General features: G+C 46.5%; 1 protein-coding gene across 1 annotated transcript in view; it reads left to right on the top strand.

Moving 5' to 3' along the window:
• The window catches only part of ATM (ATM serine/threonine kinase), a 207,267-nt gene that overhangs the window by 137,219 nt on the left and 47,099 nt on the right, over nucleotides 1–22,949 (top strand). The window contains 8 exon segments of the mRNA XM_044284054.1: nucleotides 1,236–1,384; nucleotides 1,483–1,587; nucleotides 3,083–3,202; nucleotides 3,924–4,152; nucleotides 18,746–18,913; nucleotides 20,864–20,888; nucleotides 20,891–20,982; nucleotides 21,556–21,773. Coding sequence (XP_044139989.1) covers nucleotides 1,236–1,384; nucleotides 1,483–1,587; nucleotides 3,083–3,202; nucleotides 3,924–4,152; nucleotides 18,746–18,913; nucleotides 20,864–20,888; nucleotides 20,891–20,982; nucleotides 21,556–21,773 — 1,106 coding nt within the window.

Below are 22,949 nucleotides of genomic sequence, written 5' to 3'. Positions count from 1 at the left end.
TAGCAGCTACAAAGCAATTTTGGATTAGTACAAATCCCAGTGATCTCAGTGAGAGCTGGATCAATCTGCATCCAGTGTGCTTACCCTGGCGGCCGACTGCCGGCAGTCAACCTTTCATCTGTGATTTCTGTGGGCACTTAAAGGAAAGCAGAGAACAGAAGTTTAAGTGTTATATACATATAGTGCAAATGCATTCTGTAGAGGATTTTAGACTTGGAAACAAAATGTTTTTGAGGTATAATGGGGCATTGGGCATTCGTTCCAACTCCTCCTAGCACCTGATGTCCTATCTTCTTAAAGGGCCGGTGTACGCCAGATTCTAATCATATGCAGCCTTTGGCTTTCTGGGACTTTATGCCTAAACAAGAGGTCCATTTGTCTCCAGTAAATTGCCAGTTGAATGTTTCCTTGATATATTCCTCACTTTGCTGCTGTGTGATAGGTATTCTTCACAGACATTGGAAGGGTTTTTTCACTATACGAATGGTTAAATAGTTGAATGCCCCTCAAATACAGTACCCCTCTGCCATCTATGAAGACACCAGTATTCTAACTGGCACATGGTAGTTTGTGGGGGCCTTCTTCCTGAATGCTTTGGGGCCCAGGTGCTTCAAGTTATGCCTGTCTAGACCAAAGAGCTTGGTCTGTGTCTAGGCTAAACTTGTGGCTGCCATTAAAGGGGTTATCCAGCCCCTAAAATGCCTCCCCATACGCCCGGGCCCCTCACACAGAGCGTATATGGAGATATTTTAGCAGCTGCCATTAAAGGGGTTATCCAGCCCTTAAAATGCCTCCCCATACGCCCGGGCCCCTCACACAGAGCGTATAGGGACATATTTTTGCAGTTGGATAACCCCTTTAAAGGGGTTGCCCAAGTAAATGGCCTTAAATAGTGAAAGGAGCAATACTTACCCCATTACCCCTCTGCTGTTTGTTTTCCTGGCTGCAGCAGTAATGTTCCGTGCACACAACACATCACCACTGCAGCCCTTCACTGGCCTTAGCAGTGACATCCCATTTACTGCTGAGGCCAGTTATTGTCTGCACAGTGACCTGTGTGCACAGAACGTGACCACTGCAGCCAGGAAGAAAAGACATCAGCGGTGCAGGATCGGAGCACATCTCTGGAGGTCGCAGGAGGGAAAAGGGGTAAGTATCACTTCTGTTATTTTAGACAATTTACAGCTTACAGAGTTTCCTTTCTTTTTCTTGTTCACAATGACATTTTCTTTCAGGCCTTACAGAACTTTGGCTTGTGTCACATGCTGTCCACTTACCTGCGAGGCCTTGAGCATGAGAATCCAGAGTGGTCTTCAGAGCTGCAGGAGATCCACTTTCAGGCAGCATGGAGGAACATGCAGTGGGATCAGAGCCCGTCCTATAAGTAATGCTTGACCTTCTTGAGTTGTGTTACTTTATTATACTGCATTTCTCTAGTTGTCCAGTGTATAATTTTATACTCCTTTTTTTGTTTTGTTTTAGAAATGATGCTGCCGGTCCTGGCTACCATCAGTCTCTGTACTGTGCTATACAGTCCCTGAGAGACAAAGAATTCCCATCTTTTCATGACCACATTAAATTTGCTAGGTATTTTATGCTCATTGTCTATATGTACTTTGTATATAATTTGCTGCTTTGCTAAATTTCAGTTAATTATTCTAAAAGTCCCGGTTGCTACTTAAGGGGCTGTATTACACAGCCCAATGTGGCAAACGATTGTCGGGATTGCCTGCTAGCTATTGGAGGAGATCTCTGCTGATGTTGTGTAATGGTTTGTCAGCAGCAGATCATTATTAGACACCACGATCTGCCGCCTGAAAATGATCATTTTTTAACATGTCAAAAGATTTGGATTGTCCGATGATTGAGCGTTTGCTCATTCTTTGGGCAATCGGCGGCAGTATTATACTAACGAGCGTTTTATATTATCTGCCTAAAAATCAAGCAGTGTAATACAGGCTTTGGGCACCTGTAGATGAATATCAGATGTAGCGAAGCCAGTATTAGGTCTGCCCTCTAGCCAGTCACTGGCTGAGTGGACAGTACAAGCTGTTTTTGGTGAGTCTGAACAGCAGCGGCGAGGAATCGGTGAATACTCACTGTTTGTTATCTTTGCCCTCTCTGACCCCATTTTTATTAAAAATTATTGCATTGGAATACCCCTTTTAAGGTACTCATACATGTTAGTGATTTATAAATAAAAAAAATTGGGGGCACATTTATTTAGACTGAAGTTTTAGATGTCCGTCTAAATAAAGCCCCATCGCTGGCGTTGGATGAAGTCATAACTTCGGCATATCCAGCGCCGCTTCTAAATGTAAGACAGCTTAGCTGTCCTATGGTAAATGAGATGGGCCTGCCGGCCCCTCCCCTTCCCCGCCCACAGCACGCCCACTTTTTTAGACCTGGCGTAAGCGGGGAGAAGTCGCAGATTTAGGCGTATTTCAGCTTGATAAATGACCCCCATTGATAACTACACTTTCAATAGGTAAACGCCAAAGTGAGGCTCTGACACGGAATCACATTAAAGTGCGCCTATGATAACAATTTTCCATGTTATTACAGAAAAATGCCTCTGTGTCCACTTAACAAGCTCACCCCCCTCGCCGCCTTAAATGTTCACTTACTTTGAATTCACTGTTTAAATCCATCATCAAAAAGGAGACAGATTTTCAGCTCACTGGTCTCAGTGGTCACATGTCCATAAATCGCACATGACCGATGAGATCTGTGATCACTTCCATTCCTGCGGGGACCGGATTCCCCAAGTATGGGACTGGCAGTGCCTGGCACAGAGGGACCTTTTGCAGGTAAATAAACCTTTTTTTACTTTTATAAATCTGTCTGCTCCACTGAGAGTTTTTAAAAACTGCCGGATAGACAACTCCTTTAAAGAACCTGGACTTTGAAATTAGTTAAACCTAACTGGGTTTTGAAGGAATGGATTCCATCAGTGCAATGAATTCTTCAGTCTTAAGGGGGAGCTCTAACTCAACAAATCCAGCTATGATTGATAGACATTTCATATTACAGAGAAAAAGCAGAACTTAATTATTAATAAACGTTTTCTATTGTCTCCTAGGGTTAAAGAAGTTGAGGAGCTGTGTAAAGGCAGCCTTGAGTCCGTGTATTCTCTGTATCCCACGTTGTGCAGGCTGCAGGCCGTTGGTGAATTGGCAAATGCTGGTCAGATGTTTTCAAGGTATGCCTGAACCTTACTCACCTAAGTAAACTGTATGAAAAAAGTCAATGTGGTATAGCCAAGAAATATGGTAGGTACTCAGTGGCCACTACCGCCGTACACAAAGCAAGTACCCTCTGATAAAACCTTGGGGTTGTCTGGATTCAGCGCCAAACCTGGACATATTCCCTTCTTCCCCCACTCTGCCCTCTGACATTGAGCATTGGAGCATTTAATTCTCTCCCTTTCCCTGCTCTGTTTGTGTATATTTTTACACTGCTAGGCAGAGACTTCTACCTAGCAGTATTTCCGATGAAACTACCAGCACTAATGGGTAGGCTTTAGCGCTGCCCTAGCCGTTTTACAGGCTAGGACAGAGCTAAAGCCCGCCTATTAGTGTCGGTGACGTCACCGGGGTCACTGCTGGGCGGAAGCTGACTTTTCACCCGGTTCATCCGGGGACCAGATCAGTGAACATACATTGGACAGACGTTTGATAGCAGATTGATTAAAAATTATAGGTCCGATGCTGAATGGCAGATAGGTGCTACAAGTGCTGTGGGTACTCAATGGTTGGCTTCATCACTGCGCATGTAGTTATTTCTATGGCTAGTCAAAATCAATACAACGGATGGTTGTCAGTGTAGTGGCATGTGCCCCTGCCTTCTGGATAATTCTGTTTTTGTCTTTTTGTAGTGGCATGTGCCCCTGCCTTCTGGATAATTCTGTTTTTGTCTTTCAGAGCCATCACTGAGCATCAGTTAAATGACCTCTACATGAAGTGGCAGCAGCAGTCTCAACTTCTTAAAGACAGCGACTTTGGCTTCCAGGAGCCTGTCCTTGCTCTTCGATCTGTTATCCTGGAGACAATGCTGGAGAAAGATGTCTCCAATCAGGACTGCTTCAATCAAATTCTCACCAAACATTTAATGGAGTTATCCCGGGTATCTAGGCTCGCTAACAACACCCAGGTTGATTTTATATTTTTTTGTTATTTATATTTTCATGCATTTTAAAGCATTGCAGAAAAGAACAGTTTGAACAAATACAGAAATGCCTAGTATCAGTAAGAGAATATCTGAGCCAATCATGTTTAAAGGGCAGCTGTCAGCAGATTTGTACCTATGACACTGGCTGACCTGTTACATGTGCATTTGGCAGCTGAAGGCATCTGTGTTGGTCCCATGTTCATATCTGTACGCATTGCTGAGAAAAATGGTGCTGTATTATATGCAAATGAGCCTCTAGGAGCAACGGGGGTGTTGCCGTTACACATAGAGGCTTCTGCTCTCTCTACAACTGCTGCGCCCTCTGCACTTTGATTGACAGGGCCAGGCAGGCATGATCACGTTTTTACTGCCGGGTCCTGTCAATCAAAGTGGAGAGGGTGCAGCAGTTGCCTCTCGGTATACTGGCAGTGCCCCCGTTGCTCCTAGAGGCTCATTTGCATATAGTAAAACATCATGTTTCTCAGCCATGCGGGACACATATGAACATGGAACCAACACAGATGTCTTCAGCTCCCAAGCGCACATGTAACCGGTCAGTCAGTGTCCTAGGTACAAATCTGCTGACAGATGCCCTTTTTAAGCCTGCATATTGTAGAGGCTCCCAATACCAAAAATAAAATACAGAGAAGCCCTCTTTATATATTCTATGCAAATTATACAGTGTGATAAGTACAGATCTGCTGACATGCCCTTTAAAGTGTGAAAGGACCTCAGATGTTCACATGGACATATAAAGGGAGTTTCCAGTAAAGCTCGGGGTAGTGACGTCTGTCTGTGCAGCCTCTGCGTTATTTTAAAGACGTGCAAGATGATAACATTTCTTCATAAAGAAGTAAGACTGCCATCATTTTCAGTCTGATGGACCCTGCAACTTTTTAGCCGTTTTTCAGCTAAAAGTATTGTATCTTAGGCCTCCTGTCATGGGAGGCCTGCATGGCAGCACACCAAGTCCCTATGGTTCTGTAATAGGTGTGCTGTAATATGGTGTCTCCATATGGTACCGCACTACAGAAATGTTATCCACAATAATGCAGCATTTGATAGAGTATAACTTTGTGTGAAGGAGTGAGAAACCGCTGTATGAAACTGGAGATATAAGTGCAACATTGATCCATAAATTTACAGTATATAGGTGATGTATTAGAACACAGTACAGAGCTATAACACAAACAGCCATACAAATACAATAGATGTGCATTGTCCAGCTAGGTTTATCCTCCCTAGAGATGAGCGAATTACATGTTATGAAATTCGTTCACGTGTCGTTTGGTGGTAAAAGGTGAATTGCGTTATGGATTCCGTTACCACGGACCATAATGCAATTCTATGATGGCATGCATCAAGAAATTCCTTTAGAGGCATTCCGTTATTCGTTCCGTCATAATAGAAGTCTATTGGCTGCAAAACGGATCCGTCCCATTTCCGTTATCCAGGGGAGTCCTCTCCTGCATAACGGAAACGGGAAGGATCCATTATGCAGGCCATAGACTTCTATTATGACGTAACGAATAACAGAATGCATTCCATCATAGAATTGTGTTATGGTCCGTGGTAACGGAATCCATAACGCCATTCACCTTTTACCAGTAAGCAAATTTTCTAAATATGAAATTCGCTCATCTCTAATCCCCACCACCAAGAACGACTTGCCTAGAACAATGACATGGTCATTTATAGCTTGGAATAACATTGTCCTTCAGCTGAGTGACATGGAAGTAAACGTCACATTATATCGGTTTGTGTTACCCCGTCCTTTTATGGAATAGTAAGGTGATTTAAAGGTTATGTACACCTTTGGGGATAGTTTTATTCCATTGCACTCATTTTGAGCTAAAAATAATTTTTTACATTGGTTTTCAAAAATTTGAAGCCCCTTTCTCTATACTGCCTTGAGATTCTCTAGTACCAGGCTCTGTAATTTTACTGTTTCCCATCGGGCAGCTCAGCTGACGGATCCTTATCTCTGACCTCCTAAATGCTCATTATAGCTCAATTCTTATCTTACTGATGAGAATGTGGCTTAGGTCAGTATTAGACCTGCAGAGGGTCGGCCAGATCATCGCTAACAATCGCTTGTAGGAACGCTCGTTAGCAGTGATCTGCCTGTGTAGAAGTGCCGCCGATTACCTGATGAACAAGCAATCGTTAATTTCTAACGATAATTTGTTTTCCCTTAGTCCTATCAGCAGCACAGATGGGGTTAACTGCCCCCTGTGGACTGGTAGGACCGGCGGAATTTTTAATGGGCCCAAGAACCAATAAACGATCTTCAGCTCCCTGAAAGGGAGGAGATCACCCCCCAGCCCACCGTGTTTTTAACAAGCATAATGTATTTAGGGTGGAATATTTGTGTGCTGCTGTTAGGACTAAGGGAAAACAAATTATCGTTAGAAATTAACGATTCCCTTACGTCCTACCAGCAGCACAGATGGGGAGATAGCAAGAAGAATCCCCTAGGGAGGGTCCTCATGCCTGGCAGAACTAAGAACTGTCTGCCCAAAGGCCGAAAACTCTGCCATCCTAGCATCTATCCTATAATGGGAGATGAAGGTTGACTCCGAGCTCCAGGAGGCTGCCTTACAGATCAACTCCAAGGGAAGAAGTCTTCTTTCCGCAACAGAGGTGGAGACAGCCCTAGTAGAATGGGCTCTCACAAACTCCGGAGGATCTAGGGATTGGGAGACGAAGGCCTCCCTAATGGCCTTTTTGATCCAGCGACTAATGGTGGCTTTAGACGCTTTATGGCCTTTAGACTTACCGGCAAACAGGATAAGGAGATTTTCATCTATCCTGAATTCTCTGGATCTATCCACATAGACCTGGAGGCACCTTGAAATATCCAGCGGGTCTCTTGCTGGAGTATCAGAGGAGGAGGCTGAAAACAAAACTGGTAAGGAGATTACCTGGTTGATATTTTGGAAGGTAGGCACCTTAGGCCTGAAGTAGGGTAAGAACTTCAGGAGTACTCTGTCCTGTAGGAAGATAATATAGGGGTGAATCGCAGAGAACGCCTGCAATTCAGAAATCCTTTTGGCTGAAGCTACAGCCAGAAGAAAAACCATCTTTAAAGTTAGAAATCGGAATTCGACCTCCTCCAATGGCTCGAAGGGGGGGAGATGCTAGCCCCCTGAGCACTACTGAAAGATCCCACTGGGGAATGGGTTTCAGTATAGTAGGCTTTAGTCTTTCAGCTCCCTTCAGGAAGCGTTTAATGAGTGGGTCCCGAGAATGCGGCCTGTTGAGACAGGCCGAGATGGAACAAATCTGTACCTTCAAGGTAGCTGGAGAAAGACCTTTATCTAATCCATCTTGAAGAAATTGTAATATCGCAGGAAGGGGCGGATCTGCAGACGCCACCTGTTTGGAATCACACCATGACATGAAGATTCTCATGATCCTGGAGTAGGCCTTCTTCGTAGACTCTGCTCGGGCCTGATCCCCGACTCATCTGAATGAGCTGGGTAAACCAGGATCTCCTGGGCCAGAACGGTATGATGGCTATTACCGAGGCCTGATCCTGACGGATTTTCATCAATACCCTCGGTATCATGGAAAACGGAGGGAAGATGTAAGCCAGCCTGAACCTCCACGGTATCGACAGAGCATCTATCGCCAGGGGGTTGTCTTCCCTGTAGAGGGAACAAAACCTCAGCACCTTGGCGTTGAACCTGGTTGCCATGAGATCCACCTCTGGCATACCCCACCTGTGAACTAACTGCCTGAAGATCTCCGGATGCAGAGAACACTCCATGGTCGGTAATCCTCGACTTAAGCAGTCCGCTATCATAGTGTCACGGAATGTGTACAGGTAACAAGGCAAAGCAACATGTATAAACGACTCGCTGGATCCAAAATCTAAGGAACCAAGGGAGACCCCTGCAGAAGACCTGGCACTTTCCCTGGCTGCTCAGCCTATGCAAAGATCCGAATGGTGGAGGTTTGCATATCCACGAACCTTGACTATAAAGCCCTGAGCACCCTACAATAGTGAGGGGACACGACCACCGGCTCCCTACACAAGACACGGAGGGAGTCAGGGTCACCTGGAATCCAGCAAACAGATATTAACAGATAAAGGTACACTTAGCTTTGAAGCAAACAGGAGGACAGATCAGCGTGCACACACACTCCAGGAAGTAATATAAGCCGCTCAGAAAAGCATTCTGGGGAGGCATTTAAAGGGAAGCAATTAACACATGACAGCTGAGAGAGGCTGACGAGAGGAGGAGCTGAATACCACAACACAGAAATTCAAGGAGGAGGTTCTGAAAGGCCTATGTCAGAGCTTCTCAGCTGTCTGGTTGTGACAGTACCCCTCCCTCTACGAGTGGACTCCGGACACTCAGAACCCACCTTCTCAGGATGGGATCTATGGAAAGCCCTGATGAGACGAGAGGCCTTAATGTCCGTCACTGGGACCCACATCCTCTCCTCAGGACCATACCCCTCCCACTGAACAAGGTACTGAAGAGAACCGCGGACAAGACGAGAATCCACAATCCTAGATACCTGAAATTCAAGATTCCCATCAACCATAATCGGAGGAGGAGGCAAAGGCGAGGGTACAATGGGTTGAACATAAGGTTTCAATAAGGACTTATGAAAAACATTATGGATCTTCCAAGTCTGAGGAAGATCAAGACGGTATGCAACAGGATTGATGACAGACAGGATTTTGTAAGGCCCAATAAACCTAGGACCCAACTTCCAGGAGGGAACCTTCAATTTGATATTCTTGGTAGACAACCACACCAGATCACCAACATTCAGGTCCGGACCAAGCACACGTCTCTTATCAGCCACACGCTTATATCTCTCACTCATGCTCTTTAGATTATCTTGAATCTTTTGCCAAATAGATGACAAAGACGAGGAGAATCTGTCCTCATCAGGTAAACCAGAAGACCCCTCTCCCGAGAAAGTCCCAAACTGTGGATGAAACCCATATGCACCAAAAAATGGTGACTTATCAGAGGACTCCTGACGACGGTTATTTAAAGCAAACTCAGCAAGGGACAAAAAAGAACACCAATCCTCTTGATTCTCCGCCACAAAACAACGCAGATATGTCTCCAGATTCTGATTGACGCGCTCTGTCTGGCCATTCGACTGCGGGTGGAACGCAGAAGAGAATGACAACCGAACCCCCAAGCGAGAACAGAAAGCCTTCCAGAATCTGGAAACAAACTGCGTGCCCCTATCAGAGACTATGTCTGAAGGAATACCGTGCAATTTGACAATGTGATCAACAAATGCCTGCGCCAGCGTCTTAGCATTGGGCAAACCAGGAAAAGGGATGAAATGCACCATTTTGCTAAAACGGTCCACCACCACCAGAATCACAGTCTTCCCCGAGGAACGAGGCAGGTCCGTGATAAAGTCCATGGACAGATGTGTCCAAGGACGGGAAGGAATGGGTAAGGGAAGGAGAGGACCTGATGGCCGTGAATGAGGGACTTTGGCACGAGCGCAAGTCTCGCAGGCTGCCACAAAACCCTCAACCGACTTACGAAGCGCAGGCCACCAGAATCTCCGAGCGATGAGATCCAGTGTGGCTCTTACCCCCGGGTGCCCAGCAAGGACCGTATCGTGGTGTTCTTTAAAAATCTTGTGTCTTAAAGCGAGAGGCACAAACAACCTCCCAGGAGGACAAAGATCAGGAGCCTCTGACTGGGCTGCCTGCACCTCTGCCTCCAATTCAGGAAAAAGAGCAGAGACCACCACACCTTCAGCCAAAATGGGACCCGGGTCTTCAAAATTCCCGCCTCCCGGAAAACAACGTGACAGGGCATCTGCCTTCACATTCTTAACTCCAGGGCGGAACGTGACAACAAAATTAAACCTAGAAAAGAACAACGACCATCTGGCCTGTCTCGGGTTCAGACGCTTGGCTGACTCCAAGTAGGCCAGATTTCTATGGTCAGTAAATACGGTAATAGGGTGTCTGGCTCCCTCTAGCCAATGGCGCCATTCCTCAAAAGCCAACTTGATGGCCAACAATTCCCTATCTCCCACATCGTAATTTCTCTCTGCGGAGGAGAGTTTTCTTGAGAAAAAGGCACACGGTCGCCAATTGGCAGGAGAGGAACCCTGAGACAAGACCGCCCCCACACCCACCTCAGAAGCATCAACCTCAACTATGAAGGGTAACGAAACATCAGGTTGCACCAAGATGGGAGCGGAAGCAAAACTCTCCTTGATATCAGAAAAAGCCTTACGCGCCTCTACTGACCAAGAAGAAAAATCTACCCCCTTTCTGGTCATATCAGTGAGTGGTTTAACAATAGAAGAATAATTCAAAATGAACTTCCTGTAATAATTGGCAAAGCCCAAAAAACGCATCAGCGCCTTTTGATTCTCAGGAAGCTCCCACTCAAGCACAGCGCGGACCTTCTCGGGGTCCATGCGAAAACCAGAAGCGGAGAGAAGAAACCCCAGAAATTGAATTTCTGGAACCGCAAACACACATTTTTCCAGTTTCGCATATAATTTATTCTCCCGCAGGATGAGCAAGACCTGACGTAAATGTTCCTTATGAGTTTTGAAATCGGGAGAAAAAATCAAAATGTCATCCAAATACACCAATACAAATTTTCCCATCAAATGATAAAAAATGCTGTTCACGAAATGCTGAAAAACGGCTGGGGCATTCATCAAACCAAAAGGCATAACCAAATTCTCAAAATGGCCCTCAGGGGTATTGAAGGCCGTCTTCCATTCGTCCCCTTCTCTGACCCTGACCAGGTTGTATGCCCCTCTTAAATCTAATTTGGAAAAGACTTTAGCCCCAACAACCTGGTTAAATAGGTCCGGGATCAGAGGAAGCGGATAAGGGTCACGAATTGTGATATTGTTCAGCTCCCTGAAATCCAGACAAGGTCTTAAAGAACCATCTTTTTTCTTAACAAAGAAAAAACCAGCGGCAACAGGTGACTTTGAGGGTCGTATGTGTCCCTTTCTCAGACTCTCAGAGATATAAGTACGCATAGCGATCCTCTCAGGTTGGGAAAGATTGTATAAACGAGATTTAGGCAGCTTGGCGTCTGGGATGAGATTAATAGGGCAATCGTACTCCCTGTGCGGGGGCAAATCCTGAACTCCACTCTCAGAGAAGACATCCGAAAATTCAGAGAGAAAAGATGGTACAGTCTTAGTAGCAACCTCAGAAACAGAAACAGATGTCGTGAGGCAATTCTCTCTGCAAAAGTCACTCCAACCATTTATTTGCCTTGCTTGCCAATCAATGGTGGGGTTATGTTTAGTGAGCCAGGGTAGCCCCAACACTAGAGGAGTCGGCAAACCGCTAAGGACGAAACATGACACATCCTCAACATGAGCATCACTCACAATTAAACGGATATTGTGAACTATGCCCTTTAATGACTTCTGAGAAAGTGGAGCGGAATCGATAGCAAACACAGGAATATCCTTTCTCAAAGCGCACACCTGGAAACCATGAGTTATCGCAAAGTGATTATCAATGAGATTGACCGCTGCTCCACTATCCACAAAAATCTCACAAAAAATGTTCTTGCTCTCTAGCGCCACCCTAGCCGGCAGGACAAAACGGGAACTACAAGCAAACGGAAAATCTTCAATCTCCGCCTCAATCCTGCCAATAGTAACAGACGGAACATTTTTCAAAGATTTTTTCCTCTTTGTTTCTTTATTATACCCAGAGAACTGCCTGAATCTCCTAGAGGGACAAATATTTGCCAAATGATTAATACCTCCACAACAAAAACAAACCCTCCCATGCGGGCTGAATCTTCTATTGTCAGAAGCAATCAACCCCAGCTGCATGGACTCCTGCTCAGAAGGGGCTGACAGCGACTGAGACCCCTGCGCAGAGAATGGGACCGCTGCACAGTCCTGGGACCGAGTATGACAGGAAGGAGAGATCTCTCCTCTCTCTCTAAGACGCCTGTCAATACGAACGGCCTGAGACATAGCAGAGTCCAAAGAAATAGGCCTTTCATGAAAGGCAAATGCATCTTTCAATCCCTCTGAAAGACCATGGCAAAATTGACTTCGGAGTGCAGCATCATTCCAACCAGTATCAGCTGCCCAACTCCGAAATTCTGAGCAGTATATTTCTGCGGATTGTTTACCCTGGCATAGAAGACGTAGTCTAGACTCCGCCAGAGCAATACGATCCGGATCATCATATATCTGACCCAGGGCTAAAAAGAATTCATCCACTGAACGGAGGGGCCGTGCCCCCTCCGGCAGCGAAAAGGCCCAGGACTGAGCGTTACCCCTGAGCAGCGATATAATGATCCCCACCCTCCGTTCCTCATCACCAGAAGAATGGGGAAGAAGGCGAAAATGGAGTTTGCAAGCCTCTCTAAAACGCACAAAATTCTCACTACCCCCGGAGAACGTATCCGGGAGCGAGATCTTAGGCTCAGAACAAGCTCCATGAACGCAAGCTGAACCGGTCACTTGAAGCTGAGAAAAAGTCTTACGGAGGTCAGCTACCTCCAATGAAAGACCCTGGAAGCGTTCAGCCAAAAGTGAAACCGGATCCATGCTTAAGACGGTTTTGGCGGCTTATAATGTCACGGAATGTGTACAGGTAACAAGGCAAAGCAACATGTATAAACGACTCGCTGGATCCAAAATCTAAGGAACCAAGGGAGACCCCTGCAGAAGACCTGGCACTTTCCCTGGCTGCTCAGCCTATGCAAAGATCCGAATGGTGGAGGTTTGCATATCCACGAACCTTGACTATAAAGCCCTGAGCACCCTACAATAGTGAGGGGACACGACCACCGGCTCCCTACACAAGACACGGAGGGAGTCAGGGTCACCTGGGATCCAGCAAACAGATATTAACAGATAAAGGTACACTTAGCTTTGAAGCAAACAGGAGGACAGATCAGCGTGCACACACACTCCAGGAAGTAATATAAGCCGCCCAGAAAAGCATTCTGGGGAGGCATTTAAAGGGAAGCAATTAACACATGACAGCTGAGAGAGGCTGACGAGAGGAGGAGCTGAATACCACAACACAGAAATTCAAGGAGGAGGTTCTGAAAGGCCTCTGTCAGAGCTTCTCAGCTGTCTGGTTGTGACACATAGCCTCGAATATGAGTGGCAGATAGATGGGAAAGGTTCATCTCTGCCCACCGAAGAATTACCCCGATCTCTGATAGAAGGGGCAATGATCTTGTGCCTCCCTGCTTTTTTATATAGAGAACCGCAGTCATATTGTCTGACTGGACTTTCACTGCCTTGCCCCGAATCTGAGGGGCGAAGTGAAGGAGGGCTAGCCGGATAGCTCGCATCTCGCGAAGATTGGAAGAAAGATGCCGCTCCAGAGGAGACCAAGAGCCCTGTACTGGGGATCCGTCCAGGTGAGCGCCCCAGCCTACAAGGGACGCGTCTGTAGTCAATATGACCCAAGCTGGTTGGGTCATAGACTTCCCTGCTGGCAGATGGAACCACCATGTGAGGGAATTCCGGGTTTGACCGGACAGGGAGCACAGAGAATCTAGCCCCGCAGGGCTGCCGTTCCATAAGCGTAGGACCTCCGACTGAAGAGGACGGAGGTGCCATAGTGCCCAAGGGACTGCGTCCGCAGCCGCTGACATGAGCCCCAGCATCTTCATGAGAGTCCGGATAGAGACTCGACGAGGGACATAAAGGACCCTTGCCAGGTCCTGAACCCGCGCTCTCCTTTCTGGAGTCAACTGGAGGGACATCTCCACAGAGTCGACCACGAATCCTAAATAATGGATTGAAGTCGATGGGCTCACATTCGACTTCTGCCAGTTGATGATCCAGCCTAGGCGGAAGAGAAAGGAGATTGCGATCTGAAGATGGTGGGTAAGGATCGGAACTGAAGAGGCTATGAAAAGCCAATCGTCCAGATAGGGAATAATAGTCAGTCCTTGAAGTCTCAAAGCTGCCACCACCGACACCACCACCTTGATGAAGATAAGGGGGGCAGAAGAGATTCCGAAGGGAAGCGCGACGAACTGAAAGTGCCTGCGAACCCCTAAAATCTGGACCGCGATCCTGAGGAACTTCCGGGAAGTGGAATGGATCGGGATGTGAAGATACGCATCCTTGAGGTCCAGAGTGGCCATGACGTCCCCAGTGTTGAGGATATGGCTGACTGACTTTATGGTTTCCATGCGAAACCTGGTTTTCCTTATAAATCGATTGAGGAATCTCAAGTCAATGATCATCCGGAGATCTCCCGTCTTCTTGGGAACCAGGAACACTGGAGAATAAATCCCTAGGCCTCTCTCCCCTGCCGGCACCTCCTCCAGGGCTCCCTTGGAGATATAGTCCTGAATATAGGATTCTAGGATCCTTTGTTTGGCAGGCCCGAAGTTTCGCGTGGTGTTGAATCTCTCCGGAGGGGGGGAGATGAGATCTACCCGGTAACCGGCAGAAATTATATCCTGAACCCAGGGATCTGCAATTTGCTGGGCCCAAACGTCTTTGAAGTGGGAGAGACGGCCCCCCACGGGAATTTGGGGGAGGGGTACGGAAAAATCTAGAGGAGATACTGCAGGGGCAGCAGGGCTTATCCAAGAGCCTCGGAGAGGCCCATAGTCAGGAGGGTTTTGCCTCCCTGGTGGGCTTGCGGGAGCGTCTCGAGAATCTACGAGACGGCCCCCCCAATCTCTGCGCCTAGCCTGCTATCCTGAACGGCCTCCGTACTTCTTATCCTGCCTGGGACGACCCCGAAAGGGCTGCTGGGGGAGACTCTTCCCTTTCTTGTCGGAGAGTCCCTCCATGATTCTGTCCAATTCGGACCCGAACAGCCTATCCGGCTCGAAGGGGAGCCCGCAAAGATTGAACTTGGACGCGTTGTCCGCGATCCATGGCTTCAGCCAAAGCGGTCTGCGGGCAGCTGAAACCAGAGCCATAGTCTTGGCGGCCAGCTTCAGCTGCATTTGGGTGGAATCGACCAAGAAATCCATGGCCAGATTGGCTGATTTAAAGGCTGTCAAGATGTCGTCTCTAGAAACGCTCTGGTCCACGTCCGTCTGGATCTGGTTGAGCTTGGAGCGTAAAAAGGAGGCTACCTCAGTGGCCGCAATTGATGTTGATGCGGAGGCAGCAGCCGCCGTGTAACCCCTTCTAAGGGTGCACTCTGCCCTCCGGTCTAGAGGGTCCTGCAGGCTAGACCCCATCGTCTGCAGGGACCAGAGTGCGCCTGGACAAATTGGCTATTGCCATTTCCACCTTGGGAACGGAACCCCACGATTCCACCAAGGGTTTAGCCATCGGATACATGAGCTTAAACTTCCTGGTAAGGACTGGGCCTTTCTCAGGCTTTCTCCACTCTGTACGCATCACAGAGAGGAGGGTCTCATCCGCTCTAAAGACACGCTGTGTCCGTCCGGCGGTATCGGAGGACTCCCCCATGTCAACATCCTGGTCCCCCGACCTGATGGACTTCAGCAACTTCTGCGTTTTCTCTGGGGGAAAAAAGCAAGAAGTTAATTCTTCTTCCTCGGAAGAAGACCCCACCGAACAGGGAGTAGGTCTCTCGACCGGTGCAGCCACTTCCATGGGAGTCTGAGAGGATCCTGGTAGCCTCTCATTCAGCAGGCGCACTACTCCCTTAATGGAATCATCCACGTAGGTCTTTGTCCATTGAAACATCTCCTGCATCGTGGGTTCCGTGGATGACTGTGTGCGGCAACTCTCACACCTTGAGTAAGGGTAATTGTCCTCCAGAGGAGTATTACACTCATAACAGGCCAAATGTTTCCTTTTGGCCGCAGACTTCCGCTGATCAGGATTCTTAGGAGAAGCCATAACTGTAAGAAAAAGAACAAACAGGTCATAACACCTACAAACATCAAGTGGAGGTGAAAACGAGACCATATGGGCGCCCACCAGCACTGAAGAAATTAGAGCTGTGAAAAAAACCCAAGCCAAGCGATATACTAGAATATATATCAAGCACAGGGAACTCTGGGGCTAGCTTGTGAAAGCGACGCAACCAGAGCACTGAATGACAGGCTGGGCGGGGCCTCACTCGAAACCAGAGAAGTAATAGGGCCTATACCAGGCTCAAATTGACCCTATGGGACTCCCCCGGTATCCTGAACCTTCAGGGTTCTGATAAGGAGAGAAAGAAACGAGCGGTGAGCCTTAAACTAAAGCTCACCGCATCGGACTAACAAAGCGGAAGTGACGTAGCGCACTAAGTGCGCGTCACTTCCGGAAGATGGCGGCGCCCATGGTGCCGCACACCTGTCGGCAAGGAGAGGAGGAGACACCGTAAGACGCCGCATCAAGCGGAAAAAGAGAGGGGGAGAACCCCCCTCCCCCGACGGTAACCTGTATCCGCAATGACGCCTAAAATAAAGGCAAATAAAAAAAGGGCAATTTCCTATATGATGGAAAAAAGAGCCCCTAAACTCTCTTCAGCTCCCAGAAGGGGGGCGATCTGCCAGTCCACCTGTCCAAAGGCCAGAAAAAAACACGGTGGGCTGGGGGGTGATCTCTTCCCTTTCAGGGAGCTGAAGATCGTTTATTGGTTTTTGGGCTCATTAAAAATTCCACCGGTCCTACCAGTCCACAGGGGGCAGTTAACCCCATCTGTGCTGCTGGTAGGACGTAAGGGAAATGCTTTTTCATTGGGCAGTCACATTTTTTTATGCAGGCTAAAAAAATATCGTTTGCCAGGAGCAGATCTTGCTGTCTAATCACTTTCTGCTGCCGGCAAATGATGATTTTGTATGGGGACGAGCGATGGCATTAGCGATCACTACTCCCCATACTGTGGAGGAGATCACTGCATGTAATAGCAGCGCTTTCCATTACTGACGAGCAGGCGATTGTCGGGGAGGAACACTCCCTTTTCGACAATTGTAATACTTATCTGCAGGTGTAATACAGTCCTTAAGTAAGTGTTTATGAAAGACCAATTGGAAAAATGATATTTAGCCCAAAATGAGTAAAATGCAATTTAAAAAAAATTGCTCCGGAAGGTGTACATAGCCGTTAATAATTGAAGAGTTTTCTATGAAGATGTGCGTTGTCTGTTCCAAGTGAAAATTATATTCAGTGAAGGATAATTTTATAAAAGGGTCTACTGCAGGACACCCTTTATTGTGTTAGATTTAGATTATTTTTAGAACCAGCTTTTTTAAGTAAAATTGTCACTTATTAATATATTAATTGTTGCGCGTGAAAATGAGTGTAGCCAAGAGCTCGAAGGGACTGAAAATGAATGCGTTTATCATATTGGGATGTAGTTCATAAAAATGTAATCAAAAGGGTAGTCCTACAAAGTATATTTTTCACCTGTCCTCAGGGTAGGTGATAAATGTTTGATTGCTGGGGTCCCCACTGATATATAGAATGGGGCCCCTGACTGGGGTTATTTCTATCAGCTCCATAGACATTGAATGCAGTGTCAGGATGCATGAGTAATGTATGCCTTTCAAGCTCTTCGTTGTCATGCAGTAAGGAAGAACAGAGGGCCCAGGGGCCCCATCCTAACGACCTGTGGTGGTCCCAGCTATCAGACATTTATTACATATCCTGTGGATATGTAATAAATGCCCTTTATTGGACAATCGTTTTAAAGCACCAGTTTTGTGTACTGTATGAAAGAAGAAAGTGTAAACTCTCAGGCGATCCTCTAGTCTTTCCTTGTGACCTCCATAACTTCTCAGGTCTCAAAAAAGCCAGTTCAAGTTATGAAAACTTATTAACAGCAATAAGTAAATGACTTGGGCCTCGTTCTCATCTCTGTTTGTGGATCTGGCAAGCTGTTCCAACACAGAGCAGCCTGCCGGATCCTCTACTTCACCACTGGATCCCCATTGACTGCCTAGGGGTCCAGCGGTGATCCAGCTGATTGCCGGCATAAATGCTGGATTTCAGCTGGAAATAAACTGTTGCATGCAATGATTTTCTTCCAGCCGAAACCCGGTATTTTTGTCGGAAATTGGCCAGATCACTGCCAGACCCCATTGCAGTCAATGGGGATCCGTCAGTAAAGTAGTGGGTCCAGGCAGAATCTGTGCCGGAACAGCCTGCCTGATCCACAGAGGGGTGAACGAGGCCGTAAAGGGGTATTTCCATCTGGACATTTATGGTATATCCACAGAATATGGCGTTTATGTCTCATAGATGCAGGTCCCACCTCTGGGACCTACACCTGTCTCGAGAAAGGATCCCATCTCTCAGCCTTCGGAGAGGTGGCCACATATGCTTGGCTCTCTCCATTCACTTATATGAGAATTCTGAAAATAGCTGTGTAAGCAAGCTCAGCAGTTTTTTTGGAGGGTTTTTTTTGGAATGCAGAGAGCTGCACATGCATGGCCACCTCTCCCCATTTACAACAGCTGCAAGACAGAGCCCATTCTCGAGATAGGTGCATGTTCCAGAGGTAGGATCAGCACCTATCAGAATTGTAGGGCATATTCTGTTGATATGCCATCAGTTTCCCTATGGGGATGACACCCATTTAATATAAATTTATTTAAGGTAACAGTAAATACTGGGAAAGAATACAGTTTCCTAGTAGCAGTTTGATGCTTCACTTGTTATGTCGGCTTTTTTCTTACAGCTGCCAGAAAAGGCCATGTTCCAGATTAAGCAGCATAACTCTGCGCAGTTCCTTGTGTCTGAATGGCAGCTTGAAGAAGCGCAAGTCTTTTGGGCTAAAAAGGAGCAAAGCCTAGCCCTGGGTCTACTCCGACAAATGGTGGACAAATTGGAAGCTAACAGCTTTGAGGTTGGTATAACATTGCGGTTTAGATCTATCTGGAGCCACAATATCTGTATAATCTTACTGTGTGGCATAATGGTAACTTCTCAGTTCCATGAGCCTTACATTTGCCATATGAGGCTGATGCCAAAAGGGTGTTATTTTGGCACTTGTCATGCTGGTACAAGTCAGTATGTGACCTTTTCAACTGAAGAAAAAAAAGCGTAATTTCTATAAAGAGGCATCTTGCAAAAAAACATACTGCCCAGTATACATTTTTTCTTACCATGGGAGCCTATTGGTGAAATGAGCCACTGTATGTACCGTATACATGTATAATTTGTGGCCTTCTTTCAGAGGTATCAGTTGAGAATTGATATACACATGTAGCGGATGTTAACATGATGTCCCTGGTGCGGTACGCTATTAAGGTAGTGTGCTGTTCTAATACAATACAATTAGAATGGCGCACTATATCAGTAGCGTAGCACGTCAGCCGTCATGTTAACATCTGCTACTTCTGTATACATCCAGAAGAAGGCTCAAATGTATTGTGAGCCTAACCTGTGAAGAAAGGGATGCAAATGAGCTCTTAACAAGCTCTACCTCTAATCCAACCAGATGTAAAGCAGCTATCCTATAAGCCAATGTTCAGCTTTTAAATAGGCCTTGAGACATGACTCTGCAGATGCTGGTTTATTTAATATCAGACAGCTGTTTCGGGGTGATTGCCCCTCATCAGTTGAGAGCAGAGAGTACTGGCCTAACTGGGTGAGAGGCCTAAGTCAGGATTTAGGGGGGTACTATCTCTCCTTTATTTGTTATATGTGCTTATAACAAATTTATAAGCACATATGACAAAGATGCTGAAACTTAGAAAAGTTTTAGCTTTTCCAACACAGAGCATAGACCCTCCGCTCGGTAGACCCTCGTTTATCCAGGAGGGTCAGCACGCAGCAGTCCCATAGAAATGAATCGAGTGGTGGTCATGCATGCGCACCACCTCTTCATCTTCATGGGGCAGTCGTCTGTATTTCGGACCTACATTTATGTTATCACTGGGGTTCCCAGCAGTCAGACCCCCAACGATAACTCACGTATCCCCTATTGTGTGGATAGGAATGTGTTATTAATGGCATAACCCCTTCAGGTAGGACTCCACCGTTGTAAGCACAGTTACAGTATGTATTCATCTTTTTATTCCTGAATGCTCTAGGTTGATTTAAAGGGGTTGTGCAAGAATGTGAGGGGAGGGTTTTGGCAAAAACCCTCCACTTGGCCAGACCAAGAAAGGGAAGGTGACTTGCCTGCTTCACGGTCCTGGCTCCCTCCTCCTTCTCCTCCAAGCCTGCAATGCTCCGCTGGGCTCCTTCGCTGTAAACATCCAGTTTAACATGGCTGCATCAAATCACTGGCCACGGCAGTGGCTGGCTCCTCTTACATCATCACAAATGGTCACGTGGTAATGGTGATGTCCAACCGGATGTAGGCCAGGAGGAGAAGGAGCCAGTGCTGAGAAGCAGATAAGTAAGCTTCCCTTTATAGGTGCCACTCTCCCATTCCCCCATATTCTTGCACAACCCTTTTTAAAGGATTATTCTAATTTAGACATGCAATCAATTTTCATAGGATATGGTCCACCAAAGGTCCACCTCTGGGCCTGCACCTATCTCCAGAATAGATGACCCCCGGGGTTGAGGTGGCCTCTGGCCGCCCTATATATGTAGAACTAAATGGTTGGCTTTTTCTGTGACTTGTATAGATAAGAGAAAGAAAGAGACCGCTCACCACTCCTGTGTTATAAATAAAATCCTCCTTGCTGATTAGGACCCGTGTACAGAGACTTAGCAGGTACAGATCCATCAGACATTTGTGGCATATCCAGTGGACGTCTAGGGTGGGAGTAGTTCTTTAATGTGGACTACTTTTGCTGTGTGTTCATGGGCTTTTAACTTGAATTGTGCTTTTTATTTTTAGGTTGAGAATGATCCCAGCCTTCAGCTGATTATGTTGATTGCTTGAGGTTATGTGGGAACTGGTTGGCAGAAACGTGTCTGGAAAGTCCCACAATCATTATGCAGAACTATCTGGAGAAGGTAGGCTTGCCTTGTTATTTGGTGTACCATCTAATCTCTATGGGGGTTTCATGACTCTGCCTCGACGGCGGGTGTTGAGAGAAAGAAGGATCGGTCTGATGGATTTCAGCTTTCCCAATCCTTTTGTTCTCAGGGGAGATAAGTCACTATGAGAGGTGTCTGACAGTGGCTTAGGCTAGTTTCACACGCAGCGATCAGCGAAAACGCTTCCGTTATTGATAATACACCCGGCTGCATCTGCTATGAACAGATTCGGTTGTATTATCTTTAAAATAGCAATGACGAATCCAGCATTTAAACCATTCTAAGTTAATGGGTGCCAGATCTGTTTTCTATTGTGTCCAAGAAAACTCATCTGGCACCACTGACCTTACCAGATTCACTTTGCTCCGCATCCCATGCCGGACAGAAAACCGCAGCTTGCAACGTTTTTTTGTCCGGTATGGGAACGCAACCAAACGGAATTATTTTATATTAAAAGTAATGTAAAGTAAAACCCCAGGGTTTTCTCATTATTATCCTCCTGCAGATGAAATTTGCTGATCTCTGTGACCTTGTTTTTTTGTTCTACAGGCAGTGGAAGTAGCGGAAGGCTACAGCACGGGCAGCTGTGACCGCCTGCAGGAAGGAAGGATGAAGGCATTTCTGTCATTAGCTCGTTTCTCCGATGCCCAGTATCAGCGAATCGATAATTACATGAAATCCTCTGAGTTTGAGAACAAGCAGGCGTTACTGGCAAAAGCAAAGGAGGAAGTGGAGTTAATGAGACAGCACAAGGTTCAGGCCAACAGGTTGATATCTTATGTTTTATACTTTGCATAATCCTTAGGCCACATGTGAAGTGGTTGAAATAGGGATTGGTTAGCAATAGCTGCTTAATTAATATTGTATTTTCTGCCATTTATGAGGTTGCACCCATTCAGAAGAATTTATTAACATAAATTGCAACCCAAAAATCCACTACGAATTCTCAGCAGAGTCCACAAGTTAGATGCAGACTTGTTGCAGATTTTGCCACAGATTTAACCCTATTAATTGCATAATTGCATCCACAAATGCTGTAAATACTACAGTTTTGCTGCATTACCAGCTGGGCTGGGTTATTTGCCCTCTTAGTGCCTGACAATGTTTAAAAAAAAAAAAAAAAGAATAATCATTTTAATCTATTTTTTTGGGTCCGGAGTGCTGTATCGGGGCTGGTTGTGTTGTCTGTTCAGTCCCTGATGCCCACGCCATTAGTCGTGGTGCAGACGTCAGGGAGTGAAGAGACCCCATACAGGCTGTGGTGATACTGTGGGGGCCCAGCACTGACTGTAGCCAGTGTCCTGCTGTAACGGCGGGACAGAGATAACTTTGATCGCTGTTGCGGTCAATATCGACCAGTTACACAGAGGGCAGTAGAGGTGGCTCCCTGTCATCATCGGTCCTGTGAACACAATGACAGGGTGCTGATGTCGGAGGGGCCTAACACAGGTCCCAGGCCTGCCATGACTGTATATTATATGCCTATTATACTGTGCCACACAGTGATAGACTATAAGGCATTGGTATACAAGATATACCAGTGCATTGTAAGTGCAGTATCCCCTGGTGCAGTGGTGGCAAAACTATGGCACCCATGGAACCTGTGGGCACCCATGCCCTGGAAAAAGTCTATGTTGTACCAATATGCCTTAGACTTTAACTGCCATTCATCAGCGCACTATGGACAGCACAGGCAGCGCACTGAATGTAGACAGGCTATTATAGCTAAATGATAAAGTACATGGAAGATATATTGTATTGGAATTGAGGTTAACTTTCCGGGTTGGCACTTTGCGATTAAATATGTGGGGTTTGGCCACTCAGTCTGTAAAAGGTTCGCCATCACTGCCCTAGTGGGACTTAAAAAAAAGATAATAATTAAAGCAACACAAATTTTATTTAAAGGGAACCTAGCAAGGGGCTCCCCTTGCGATCATGTGACC

This window comes from Bufo gargarizans, chromosome 3, assembly GCF_014858855.1.
Source record: "Bufo gargarizans isolate SCDJY-AF-19 chromosome 3, ASM1485885v1, whole genome shotgun sequence".
NCBI classification, from domain to species: domain Eukaryota; kingdom Metazoa; phylum Chordata; class Amphibia; order Anura; family Bufonidae; genus Bufo; species Bufo gargarizans.
Note: the sequence above shows the minus strand (reverse complement) of the source record. Positions and strands in the feature narration are given on the sequence as shown.